Below are 14,228 nucleotides of genomic sequence, written 5' to 3'. Positions count from 1 at the left end.
CAAAACAAGTGAAACAAGTAAAGTCAAAGCACTCTTAGCAAACACCAGTGTTACTACATTCATAGTCATATCTGCTAGCAAGGAGCATAGAAAAGTAATCTGAAGAAACACCCTTAGCTTGGAGTTTTAGACATACTATCACATTAACCAGATTTTTGTTTGGCAAGATGAAAGGATTTACGGCACTATAAATTCACCTAACCAGTGTTACACTGGTTACAACTGTGTATAATACTTGACCATTAAAAAGAGTTTTTATATCAGAAGATGACATAGTATACAACTGAAATTCAAGCACCTAATATTAAACCATAGCTCTGGAAATTCTGGCCTCCAATTCCTACGCCGTACATACCAAGAATGATTTAAGTTTTTCATTTTTATTCTTGCCTCCACATATTTTCTCAAGCCAGATCTAACTAAGTCCCCAGAATCCTCCATTTTCTGTTCCCAGTCTTTTGACTAAGTGTTCAGGTTAGTTTCCCAGATTAACAAGTTACTGTCTTGTCTACCAAAGGGAATAACTTAGCTGCACAGTGCCCTCTTTAGACAATCAGGGAAATCAGAGATAAAAGGATGGACCTGTACTTTTCTCCTATCAGCTTTGGGAAGGACTGGAGAAAAGCTTACACTTCTGCCTGATTTCCAGTGGAAGATCATCAGCTTGAAAAACACTGCTTCAAAAAGGGAATTATCTGACTAGGAATAATCTGATATATTTTTTTTTAAATTACTGACAATTATTTTTAAAACAATTACTCAATAAAAGCTTTTTTTTTTTTAAATGATAGTTTCCTGTAACTAAATTAACCCTTGGCTAGCTGTTACATACAAGTTACTGTAAGCTTTTAAAGTGAAAAATTCTAGTGCTACATAGTTACCAAGTAGAGTTTAGAGTTCTAACAGCATGAGTAGCACACCTGGTTAAAAAAAAAAAAAGTTAGAAGATTCCTCTTGCAGAAAAAGCAGCTTATGGCTTTGGTAGACAGATAGCATGGTGAGAATACAAACATACTCTGTGAACACAGAATCAAAATTTTGAGTTTTAACACCTCTGCAATTTAAGCCACAAAAGATAAACAACAGAAATGTCAGGAACAAGGGCTGTATCCTGCTTTAGCATTCCAGTACCTGAATATATTTTATGTTTTTGAAAATCACTAAGTACAACATAGGCTGTGACTTCAACTAGGCAAGGAATGGGATTAAAATTTGGTTAGCACATTTTTAATTATTTCTACAAGCAGTACTACAACAGCCTACCACTACACTAATATACAAACTTCTTTTTGGACTTCCCTGGATTTAGAGGAAAGTAAGTTCCAGAGAACCTACACATAAAAACATGAAAGTATCAGAAATCTAAGAAAGGAAAGTAAGCATTTACATAATCAGTGGACTTATAAGCTGAAGACTGTATGCCCGTGTATATAAAACACCTATAAATGGTGATTTTTTTTTTTTCCTCCCCTAAATCAAGCCAGAATACTGGCAACATACTTTTGCAAATTGCATCAGTTTTGGATGGGGAACGAGCTGAGTGAACAAAGAAAACTGCAAAGGAAAAGAACAGCAGTGTTTTATTTCCTTGGCATGTAAAAGCACAGTGACATTACGATAGCACTTACTGTTCTTACCTTATAGATTCCAACTCATCACAAGTTACAGCATAAATACATCAGTGCTGCAATTTAACATACAATTTACATACTCAACACGACTCAATTTTATTTTTCTTAGTGGTGTCCAGACTTCACACACCCTAGATCTGAAGAAAACTGATCTACTTCTGAAAGCCAAAAAGCAAGTGTCCTGTGATGTTTAAAGTCAAAGAAGTAGTCCTGAGATTTCAGATGTTAAAGCTTTCTCCACAGCCACATGTTCCTTTAATGTTTGGATTATTGAAGACAAACTCACTGGACAATTTATCTTCTACATAGTCCATTTCAGTTCCCAGAAGTGTCAGCTGTGCTTTCTTCTCAATAAACACTCTAACCCCTTGAAGACAACAAAGAAAAACAAATTTACACAGAGCAAAATCATTCATCGTTTACTTTGAGTTGTATTTCAAATGAAAGGGAAATTGTTAACTTTCAGTTTTCTAGAAGCAAAATTTGAAGACCATCAACACAGCTTCTTTTTCCTTAACCTGTGACACTCTTCCATTGCACTTTCTATCCTACTATAAAATCTGAATAACAGTCTTAGTAGTAGTTCATCTTATGAACCAGAAAGAGATCCCTTTTCTAAGGCATGCAAAGCTGTGAGTAGGTTGCTTTAGCTGTTTATAGAGTAGAAGATAACAGAAATAACATCAGTGAACAACAGCGAGAACTGGTTAAGTTATATAAGCAACTGCCAGAAAGCTGCTCTATTACAGTGAAAACTTAGATAAAACACACTGGTATAACACAAGTCCGCAGGCAACAAAGTTGAAGTTACTCCAAACAGATTTTCAGGGAAAATTTTGATAGCAATTAACACAGAAGGCTAAACCTAATGCAAAATTTTACAGACCTGATCCCTGAAGTGGTCACTTGCTACCTAAAAGCCAGAAAATTTGGGCTGAAATCCAAAACCACCAGCCTGGTGAGTACAGAGCTATATTAAAGTCAAAGGCAGCCAAACAAAACAGAAAGCAGAGACATCTGAAATCCTGTCCGTTTTTGGACCTTGAAGTCTCTCTCTTGACTGAGGGAAACATGAACTGCTTTTATCTTCCTTAAGATCCAAACCAGAAAATGTTTTTTCAGCTCTATAAAGCCGGAGCAGCTCTGAGTCAAGCAGAGGTAACTCCAGAAGCAAGTTAAGTTTGAAATCAAGAGGCAATTGCAGAATTACGTGGCAGTCTCGATCTCACATGCTCCAGTTCAGTTTAGTCATTTGTCCCAACTACTTCTTTTTGTAAGAGAATGAAATGTATTAGTTGGTCGTAGATATCTATAACACAGCTATAACATGGTCTCTGCGTAGCAGAATACTATTTATAAGGAAATAATTGCAATATCCCATTCTTATGCATATCTCCTACTTTTCTGCCAGATTCATTTTTCTGGACGTAAATACAAGAGAATTCAGTAATTCTCAGACAAAACAAAAGAAAAACCAGAGGAATATTTCAGAAACCTCTCAAAAACAAACATTATATGGATTCTGTAAAAATCCCTATTTTACAGGACCACAAAGAAAGTCTTCTGAGTGCTGGACAAAACTATGGAACTTTCAATATTTTAGCAATACACCTGTTATAGCATTCTCAACAAAATTATCAGATAGCATGCTTAAACATCAGCATACAAAAACAATTTTCTAAGTAATGCTTAGTTAAAATTGTAGAAATGGTTGTTACAAAACAATTTGAAGATCAAAAGCATGAACAGATTAGAAACAAGTTACAGATCAGTGAAGAAGAAGACGACAAGTTAGAGAAGACTTTTCAAAAACAAAATCCTTATTTTGCCAACCCTGGTTTTAGGCATGCTGATAAAGTATCCCTTTCCTTATGCATTTTTCTATTTTTTTTTCTCTAAATACCGAGGATTAACCACCTCCAAAAGCATGAACAATTGGCTACACTGGTTATTCTGCACAGCAGCCTCTGAACTACAGATTGCAGAGCTGCAGGTTTTAACTGATAACTTCAATATGGAAACCAATGCAGCACCAATTCCAGTATCAGGAAGCTAGGACCTCTTGTTATAGTTTAGTACTCAAAACAATTTCTAACCCGCCTTTCTAACTACATAAGATTGCTCTACTGCAGCAGAAACTCACCATCTTGAACTACTTCTTCATCAGAGTCTCCTTTAGACTTTGTATATTCTAGCGTATAAGAAAGTCCATTGCATCCCCTTGTACGAACACCTACTTTCACACCTACCTGAAAAAAAAAAAAAAACAAAACACAAACATACATGACTTTTTTTAAACCTGTTCTTCAACACCTTGCAATAAAAGTAGGTGGAATAACAAAATGACGACATCTATTCTTCCCTACCCAAAGCCTAGAACTAGAACAGAAGTGAACTAGCTCAGTGCATTTCTTTTCCTTTTACAAAATTGATTATAAAGGTAATGGTAAGCATCAGATATTTGCTACTTTGCACCCAGCTCTAATAGTTCTTAAAAACAACTTTTGAAGTGATAATAAACTACTGCTACTTCTGTGAGTGCCCAGTCTCATAGACAGTAGAATTTCAGAATGTTGTGACTTCAATTTAAACTTCATTCAGATGCTAATTCAGGCACTATTTTAAGACTATTATAATTAATTATGAAGCTGTGAGGGCAGGCCAAGGGCAGTTGCTAGATTTCTACACTCTTTCTCTAATGACCATCAGAAAACTACTTCAATTCAAAGTTCTGAAAGAATTTACTTTGATTTCTTCATTACTCCTGCTGCCTTTTGTCCATAAAACTCAAACTCTACCTTACATCGAATATATCCATTTGCTTACTACATTAATCCATGTCAAACCCAACCCAGTCAGTGTATTTGTAATCACTCACTGCTTCTCATAATGACCTTCTATGTTTGAGAGAAAAAGAGCAGCCATACAAGTGAGGAGCTAAGAAAAAGTGGTATAGAATCAGAAAGCCATTCACGTACAATAAACTTCCAAAACTACCTATTCCATTTTCAGCAAACCACTATTTCTTAGTTAAATAGAAGTACACTGTATATTACACTGTGTATTACCTGTGTTACAATAAAAATCTACCAGAACATTACCAAATGCCACCATGTGGGACCTCAGACAAACTGTGTGATCTGCTCTAAGCACCTCTCGACAGGAAACACTAGATACAACGCAGCATGCTGGAAAACAGGAACACCATTTATAACACAAGGATGACTGATCAGCCGAGCTGCGGGCTTAGGGCTTCCTTACCATCATTTGTGTTTTGAAGAAAAAGCCTGGTTATTTACAGATGTACAGGAAGAAAAGGAAACAATGGGCACTGTACTGAAGTTAAGAGAGAATATTTCTCTTGAAATAGTACTTGCTGTAAAGCAAAATTAAAGACGGTGTTTGTTTTCATAGTGGTTAGAAAGCAAGTCTGAGCTTTCCTCTGAAAAGCTCAGTTATTTGGTGAAATGCTGGCAACTCACAAAAATGAATGTTTTGACCAACAGATAACAATCTAACATTACAGCTATATACCTCATAATGACCATTCCTACAAAAACTGATTACTAATGTCTTAAAGCAACAGTTGAAGGCCCTAAAGTCACCTGAAGTCACCACTGTGCCATATTAGAAGACTTCATTAAAATATAACTTAAAAATAAAGCTCAACTTTGCTTCCCATTTTATCATCTCAAAAGTAACTGTACAGTGATACATCATTACAGCAAGCTACCTCCTGCATTTAATTCTATAGAGAAACAATGCTTAAAAAACATTTCTCTCCAAAAAAGCCCCCAGCATCTCTAAACTGCTGGGTGTTTATTTCAGACTTCTAGGTTAGTGAGAAGTGCTTTGTGACCGTCAGCTGCACAACACGACAGCCCTAGTATGCTTACATGCTCAGGCTGGTCTTTAAGAAGTTGTTTTATCTTCTGGACGGCTGACGGGGTCTGAAAAACAAAAACACATCATTTCTAATCGTTACTTCTTGTTCATTTACAGAGAGTGCCTGCACAAGCATTTCACAGAACTGTGTTACGCACAGCCCTATTCTGACACTGTGCAACACAGTTATGCCTTACACTTCATCCCGGCACCCCATTTGCACGGTCACCTTCGGCACCTGTCACATCGCCAGCCCACCTGCTGCCGACCCACTGCCTGACCTCAGCAGCGCCTCGTGACTGCAGGGCCGAGCAGAGTGCCTGCCGCCTCCCCACAGCCAGCAGCTCAGATACGTAAGCCCCTGGGGCTAGCTTTCCGTTTTCAGACAGTCTCTGTGCACGCAGCGCGCTACTCGCTTTCTACACACAACGTCTTTACGTTTGTCTGTAGGCACGCAGGCACTTCGCAGCCCGTGACGCCGCTCCGCAGCCGGCTGCCCGCGGTCCCCCGGGCGCGGCGCCCCCCCGCCCGCGCCCGCACCCTCGTTCTCCTTTCCACTCCGGAGGCCCAGCGGCGCTCGGCCTCGCCCCGCCCGCCGCCTCCGAGCCCGCTGTCACCCCGATGCCGCCCGCCGCGGGAGCAGGCCCCGCCGCCCGGCCCGACTCCGAGAACGCCGCCGCGGGGTATAAACGGGGGCCGAAGGCGCTCGGCCCGGGGCACTGACCAGGGTGAGGGCGGCGCGGGTGGCCTGGATCTTCCTCTTGCTGACCGCGCGCACCGTGGCCCGCACCACCGACGATGCCATCACGCCCCTCCGCCCCGTCCTCTGCCCTCTGCCATGGGCACCACCGACGTCACGCCGCGACACCGCCCCGCCCGACGCGCTTCCGCCATCCGCCCTCATTGGGCAGCCGAGAATGACGGGCAGGCGGCCCGGCCCGCCCCTCCGGCCGTGCTGCACCGAGGCCGCGTGCGCGCGCCTGTGGGGTGTGTGTCGGAGGAGGCTGCGCGGCTTGTGCGCGGAGATAAGGGGCGTGCGGGGCCCGGCCCTGCCCCCGGGCCGCGCCGTCCGTGTCCGCAAGAACGACGGCCAGGGGTTGCAGATACAGTCCGATGGAAACAGGGAATGGCGTCTCTGCAGAACCGTAGAGTCACTGTGAAAAAGACCTCTGGGATCACCGACTCCAGCCGTCGACCCACCATCGCCGCGGCTTTCAGTGCATCTGTGCCCTTCTTGAACGCCACCGGGGCAGCCTGCGCCAGTACCTGATCACTCTTTCTGAGAAAAAAAATGCTTCCAAATATCCAGCGTGAGGTACACAGCCCTCTGCAAATGTGGAATATGTCAGCCGGGCTCTTTACAACTCCCTGAGAGGAGTCTGTAGTAAAGCATAGGTCGCCCTTTTTTCCCAGGTAATAGCAACAGGATGAGAGGGAATGACCTCAAGTTGCACCAGGGGAGGTTCAAGTTGGATGATTCTTCTCTGAAAGAGTGGTGAGATGTTGCAATGAGCTGCTTAGGGGGATGGTAGACACTGTCCCTGGGGGTATTTAAGAATAGTGTGGATGTGGTACTGAGGGTATTGTGCTTTTATCCAGCAGATGACTGAGCACCAGGCATTCATCTGCCCACTGCCCCCTTCCCAAAAGGATAGAGAGAACTGGAAAAAAAGAAAGTAGTTTGAGATCGAACTGTTCACTAAGATAGAGAAAAGGATAACGCTTATGACTATATATACATATATTTATGTATACATGAGCATGTACAAGACGTGCTGCACAGGCCTCCACCACCCTCTGACCTACGCTCAGCTAGACCCCTGAACAGCAAAAGCAGTGATGAATTTTCATAGCCTTCAAAACTCCTTCCACAAGGTCATACACTACAAAATAATCCTCTGTCCAGTTTGAGTCAGCTGTCCTGATCCTGCACCTTCCCAGATCCTTGGGATCTTTGCTGGGAATGGCCTTGGCTCTGTGCAACACTGCTTAGCAGCAACTATAAGTATCAGTGTGCTATCATCGTTTTTCTCGTAGAACCAGGTGCTCTGAAGAGCTCCATCCCAGCTCAAACTAAGACACAGGGACATGATTATTGGGCATACTGCTGATGGGTTGATGTTGGAATTGGTGATCTCAGAGATGGAAGGCCTTAGATGCTCTATGAGCCTGAGGCCTTAGTCAGCAACGCTTGTTATGTACAAGCTGGAAGCAAGCGTGCAAATGCAACCAGTTTTTCTGTCAGTACTATTTGCTTTACCTCCTTGTATAAAGGTGCGTGACTGAAATCCTTCATGCAGAAAAATGCACCCACTGACATTCAGCAGTGCTTGCTGAATGTTTATGGAGACCAGGCAGTGGAAGTGAGCACGGTGAAGCATGCGGTGTATTTCAGCAGTGACAACAGCAGGCCACCTTTGCTGGTGCACATCTTTATGAGCGAGGCGACAAAACCCTGCTTGCCAATGAAAATGCACAGCTAATGACAATGACTTTTGACAGAAGTGTTTTATAGCTGAGAATTTGCTCTATCAAACAGTGCTAATGTACTCTTTGCTGTAGTTTCCACAGAAGTAAGAGGTATTTTCAGAGTGAGTTGGAGGTTGGAAGTGTAATCTGTAGGATTTAGAACTGACTTCAGAAATCTCACACTTGAAAGCTTCACTATAAAACTAAAAAATATCTCAATGCGAAGGTGCTGAGTAGCATAAATGTGATTTATTTAGTTTTAAAAATATCTTCTATCTATGACATTATGCTGTAGTCTCTTAGAGGTGTATACATTTTGTTCTCATCAACAGAACAGAAGGCTAAATAAAATATATATGAGGCATACAAATGTCCTGCATGTGAATTTTCTGGGTATGAATGTGGAAGTATAGAAGAAAATCTTAGGGAAAAAAAATGCTTAAAATTATATGAATAACGTGCTATAGAGAACAAAATTGGAATGGTTTTCCATTTATGAAGCTGGCTAAGATTGAAAATAAGTAAAGAAAAACAACATCTTTTGGGAGAAAGATAAAACATCTAGAAATATAAAGATAGCTGGCTTCATGTTGATGAAGAAAAAAAAAAAAGGAGTTAGCTTCCTAAGGTCACTTTGGAAATTCTAACCTTCACCTTTAGCGAAAAACAGGTGAAGGAAAAAAAAAAAAAGCATAGCATTTTATAATACAGATCATTCCAATAAATTAATGATTCATTCCACATTTAAGTCAGGAATACTGAAAGCTACAACTTAAGAAGAAATACAGAAACGTAATTCTGGATTTTGATTTTATTTATTTATTTCAAAGTCATAAATAACAGTGGTTTCAATTTTACCATGTAATTATTTCCTGAACAAGACAGAGTACACTACCAGCTCTGGAAGGACTTCAAGTAAAGCTCAAGTTGATAAACCTACTTAAATTCTTGGCTGGTCCAAGGATCCCATTCACATTTTATGAAAATGCACATGTGTTTTCCCCAGATGCCATATACCATTTCTCTATTCCATAAAGCAGTTATGTCTGTATCCCCAAGATAATGAAAAAGATTCTTAGCAGCATCAAACAGGACTGACCTGTTTCTTAGTTGTCTCTTTTTCTTTTTTTTTTTTTCCTTTTTTTTTTTCCTCTCTTCTCCTTCCTTGTACACAAGCACAGCAGCAAATTAAATTTCATAAAATCAAAGAAGGGGCAAAAAACTAAAAATCTCACTGGTACTGCTTTACTGCAGAGACAGCTTTAACATATGTTTACTAGTGCCCGTGTTTTCAGTCCTCTAGACGGGGAAAATAAAAACACCACAAAAACCTGTTTGCAAGCACAGTCTACAAGCGTTTCAAACACTTTTACACAAATATTCATTAACAATCAACATATATAAATAATATTTGCTCCTTCAAAAAAAAATCATATTTTGAAGAAAATACATTTATTTGGCCTGCAACAATTTTAGTGCATTTTAAAATGCTCAGGCTGAATGACAAAACCTTGGTCCATTTTCAGTACCTGCATTTGTCTATATGATTTACCTAGTAAACAAATACAAAACATCATGGCTTTCTATTAAAATGCTCAGACAATCTATTTAGGAGCAAGGGGTCTATGGTATGACACCATATTAAAATCCTTTATTAGCAATCTAAAGTAAGGTTAAAGAAACATGGGTGTTTTAAGTTGAAGATTATTTATGCTGCTGTCCTGTGAATCCAGATGCTTTAGCCAAAGTAAGTTTTTAAGTATAAGAATGAAGTAAATTGCAACTGTATTGCAATTTAACAGTGCTTCATATCCCTCATGATTCTTGCTGGGTCCTCTTCTGTGAGGCTTTTCCCTGAGTCATATATCTATTGGAAAGGCTGCCTGAGATCAGGGGGGGAAAAAAAGCATCACACTTTAAAAGCTTAAAGGTTACAAATCAAAACAAAACACAAAGAAATCCCAACCCAATAACCACCACTACCACCACCATAGACAGAAACAAACAAACAAACAAAAGTAAAACAAGAAGAAATTACTGTTAAGTTGAACTGCAACGAAAGCACACAAGATCAACTTTATAATATCAGCTGCTAGAGGACAGTAGGAAATATTGTAATACAGAAAAGATTACTTTTTTTCCAATTAAATGCCTGGGGACAAACTGCTTTTTTTTTTTTTTAATGTCCCAAACTCAGCTTCAAAGAAGTCTTGCAATGACTTTTTTCCCCACCCCACATAAAACTGAAAACCTACAGAGATATTTAATAGCAGTTTGCAAAGACTTCTCAAATCTCCCTTCAGATGCCCCAGAAGGGATCTATGTATTCCATGGAAAAACCCAAGCTGCTAAATGGTTTGCACTTGCACACAAAACTCAAAGTAATTAAAAAACAAAAAAACAGTTACTTGGAAAATCTTCATTGTGACAGTTAACAAGTTAAATGTGTGAAATTTCTGTAAGGAAGCTGCAGTGGCAACCATGCATCTAACACAGTGCACAAAATGTTTCTGATCCAGAGAGCGTATACAAAGGCCTTTATGTCATCGTCTGTCTGCTACTTGTAAGTGTAATTTTAACTTTCTCGCATTTTGACAGATCAAAGGATGTGCTTTCATAGTCTCTCTTAAGTTAGCTGATCATGTGGAATTCTAGATGATTATTCTGAGGAAGCCTCACAAGAAAGTGCTCCACATGTTGCTCCTGAAGAGAAACACAGAACCCCATGTATGCCAAAACAGAGGGAGAGAAGAGAGAGATTGATAAAACACCAGATCCTTCTGCAAAATAAATCTATCAGAGTTAAATAAAGAACAAATGGCTGACAGAATTGACATGCCTTATAAGTTTTGTTCCCAAAACACGAATAAAAAAATGCGCTTTTCCAGCTTAAAAAAAAAAAAAAAGAAAGAAAAGGTGGTTTCAGAATTATCTGGCAACCTATTCAGACTGCTGCTGCGTTCAGCAAGTTAGGCAGAGTTTCCATACGGACTGAGAAAGTAAGGTGAAAACGCATGCTTTCACACTGTATTTCTGAATTGAAAGAAAGAGATACAAACCTGTCTGGGGACTCAAAAGTACTTTTCCTTTTTGTTTCTTTTTTTCTTCATGTGTAACCATTCCCTATAAACAACACATATATACTGATGAACCTACAAAACTGAATTACATATTACACATGTTCTCCTTGAAAGCTTAAGTAAGAATAGCTTTAAGTTCCTTTACAAGGGTTTCAGAATATTTAAAGAGATCCAGGAAGAAGAGCACTTAACATTTACCTGATTTAATCGACCAGCATGTTTGGCAGTTGGAGGTAAAGGGGATCCACACAACATTTCTGGTTTTGAACCTCCTGAAAAAGTTGTAATATAGCAAAGACTTACTATTTTGAAACTACTTTTCATCTCAGATATCCTAAGGTACAAAAACTAGAAAGATACTTGCATTCTACCTTCATAGCACAGAGAACTTAAGACATTTCTGTTTTCCGCCTTTATATAATATAGAAAAATGGGCACAATGAAATGAGATGCATCCATAGTTAAGTATTTAAGCTAGAAACCCCGATTCCCAAACCTACACAAGGAGACTGGAACCTTCAGAAAATGAATGATAATATTGGGTTAAGTGAATTGACCAAAGTCTCACAAAGTGCTTGTGTAAGCACAGTAAGTCACAAAACCTCTTGGGCCCAGAGAACTATAGAGAACACTTCAGGCACCAGACAAGCAAAAAAGTCCATCCTGGATCAATTCTCCTTCTCTACAAATATATTGATTTCCAAAATACCCATAATTCCCCCCAGCAACCACAAAACAGTCAAGTATATTCCTTTTCAACTCAGCAAACTCATTATGATGGCAAATATAATCTTAGCAAAAAATGCTCAAAGATAAATTCAAAAGTTAAGTTTAGACTTGACATGCATCTTCAAACTCTCAAAAGCCTAATAAAATGTGGCTTCACTTTATAAACATCTTTTTCATCCACCCAATTCTATTAGTAATCAATTAAGGCAAATATCCTTAAAATTCTGAGCACATTTGCAACCATTTTCTTACTGCTTCCAGAATTCTGGTAGTGCAACTTTATGCCTTATTCTATCAAAAACATCTGGCTAAAAGAGTTTCCTTATCTGAGCCAGAAAGAACATTTTTCTAGTAGAGATTATTTGAAACTGTGTATGCAAAGGATTCCTGTACTTTATTTTGAGATGTCAAGTAATGAGCAAACTGTACAGCTTTTTTCTGTAGTGTGTATATAAATGCTTCTAGATTTACTTAGGGGGAAACTGTAATACTGTGTTCGTTTGTAAGCTAGCTGAAAGTACCATGCACCATGCCAAGAAGTTGCATTCTTATTAGAGTGATTTTCCTACAATAAAGATGACTAGAGATCTGTCTAATGTGAAGGATGACTTAGATACTGCTTAGCAGTTCACTGTTTTCAAGTCTGTCAGTCAAGTTCTATCTTCAGGCAATTACTGTAGTTTCACGTGTTTTTTTTTAAATTTTATTTAACTCAAAGTTGCAAAATAACTCTAAGAAAAATAAGGCAGATTATTTTATCAACCATATTACTGAGTTAGGAAGGACATTCTTTATTTCTTCCCATTCAAAATATTTTATCTGAGCAATTTATTTTCAGTGATCTTGAGGTCCTTATGAAAGAGGTCTATTTTACATGATGGGAAGGAGCTATAAGCTTTTACTGCTATTACCAGGTGCTGAAATAGAAGCTGTATATTGAAACATTAGCCAACTTTAGCAGTGAAGACAACAGAAGCAATTTCAACACAGCAGGCACTCTCCACTTTCTACTGTTACCTCCTGGCCTGCTAAGAGAAACCATCTCAATTCTCAGGACACAACAGTTTTGAAAGATAGGTGAAAGTAAAGGGGAAACTGATCATGTCTGACTCTATTTTTAAAAAGTTGGCATTTATGTGAATGCCATTCAAAGGAAAATATTTAGCCGTTAATGAACTTTGTAACCATAAGTTCTGCTTAAACTACTCAGCTTGGTCAGTTTCATACCTGCAGCTACCTTATACTGTGGGCATTCCTTTTTAATGTGACCTTCTCTTCCACAGATAAAACAACGTTTTTCTTTTAACTCTCTGTCTTCTTGTCGCTTCCACTTCTCTGCTGATTGCCTGGGAGACCGTTCTTTTCCAGTTTCCACTACTCCCCTTGCTACTTTGCTCTTCTGAGGTGTAAATAGATGCAATTTCCCCTCCTTGACAGAGCTTTCTTTTTCTGTTGTTCTGTTCTGTATTTCTTTGTCCTCTTTGCTTTTCTCTTTGTTTTCTGTGTACCTCTGGTTTTTACTATCTTCATAATCACGTCGTCGCCTCAGTCTGCAAGAGGAAAAGGCTGCAGATTTCATATGTCTTATATACATTAAAGATAAAAACACAAACACTGCATATAGCCTATAAATGGACTCCATGTATTTCTTCAGTGGGTTAAATAAAGTTAAATGCCTTTGGCTCTTTTAAGAAACAGTTCTACACTGTTATGATATATATATTATTAACTTCACGATTTGATTACAATACAGCTGAAATTCTATTTTTTTTTCCCCTCTAAAATACGAATGCATCAATGTGAAGATCTTGTTGCTGGAGCTGCAATGACAGTGGAAGAAAAAGGACACCAAATTAAATACTAGCACATAAAAATAGAGCTCTCGTTCTACTTCTTGTACCATTCCAGGAGAAATCTACCTTTCTTCCAAAATGGCATATATTCACTCTCTCTACAAATCACGTATAAAGGAAGATGCTTCTAGCATTCAAAGTGACTTAAAGATGTATCAGTGAGGACCTGGGTGCCATTACTGATCTGGTTTCATTTTACTTGTTTATTTATGAACTGGAGAAGGAACAATCAGTGTCTGATGATGATAACAGACTCCTTTGCTCAGTCAGATGCAGCACTAATGACAAGAAAACTTCTTCAAACTCACAAAACGGAATAAACTGACAAAATGATAGCAGACAAACTTCACCATAGATAAATTGTAAATAATGCATCCTGGCAAGAATAATCTAGAGCATGGCTATATAATATACAAAGGAAAGCTGGCAATTAGACCTAAAAATAGATCTGAATTATCTTGGAATCATTTTAAAGAATTACTATAAAAAAAAAACCCAACAAACAAAATCCCCACCCCAATACAAACAAGAAAACAAGAAAAACTGACTAAAGTAGTAGCCAAGAAGTTTACCAGAATATC

At 39.0% G+C, this 14,228-nt stretch overlaps 2 protein-coding genes across 2 annotated transcripts in view; both read right to left on the bottom strand.

Annotated features, from left to right (window-relative positions):
• Positions 1-1,849: 1,849 nt before the first annotated feature.
• ISCA1 (iron-sulfur cluster assembly 1) lies at positions 1,850-6,321 on the bottom strand (the record flags this gene model as incomplete). Its single annotated transcript, XM_079548097.1, has 4 exons — positions 1,850-1,998; positions 3,775-3,880; positions 5,528-5,581; positions 6,241-6,321. The coding sequence occupies 4 exons, from the start codon at positions 6,319-6,321 to the stop codon at positions 1,850-1,852; spliced, it is 390 nt and encodes a 129-aa protein (XP_079404223.1).
• Positions 6,322-9,800: 3,479 nt separating this feature from the next.
• The window catches only part of TUT7 (terminal uridylyl transferase 7), a gene marked incomplete at both ends in the record, with an annotated part of 28,825 nt that continues 24,397 nt past the window's right edge, over positions 9,801-14,228 (bottom strand). Inside the window, 4 exons of the mRNA XM_079548522.1 lie at positions 9,801-9,864; positions 11,041-11,108; positions 11,264-11,337; positions 13,022-13,344. Coding sequence (XP_079404648.1) covers positions 9,801-9,864; positions 11,041-11,108; positions 11,264-11,337; positions 13,022-13,344 — 529 coding nt within the window. The remainder of the gene's footprint in view (positions 9,865-11,040; positions 11,109-11,263; positions 11,338-13,021; positions 13,345-14,228) is intronic.

The sequence above is a fragment of the Tetrao urogallus genome, assembly GCF_951394365.1.
Source record: "Tetrao urogallus genome assembly, chromosome: Z".
Lineage (NCBI taxonomy): Eukaryota > Metazoa > Chordata > Aves > Galliformes > Phasianidae > Tetrao > Tetrao urogallus.
Note: the sequence above shows the minus strand (reverse complement) of the source record. Positions and strands in the feature narration are given on the sequence as shown.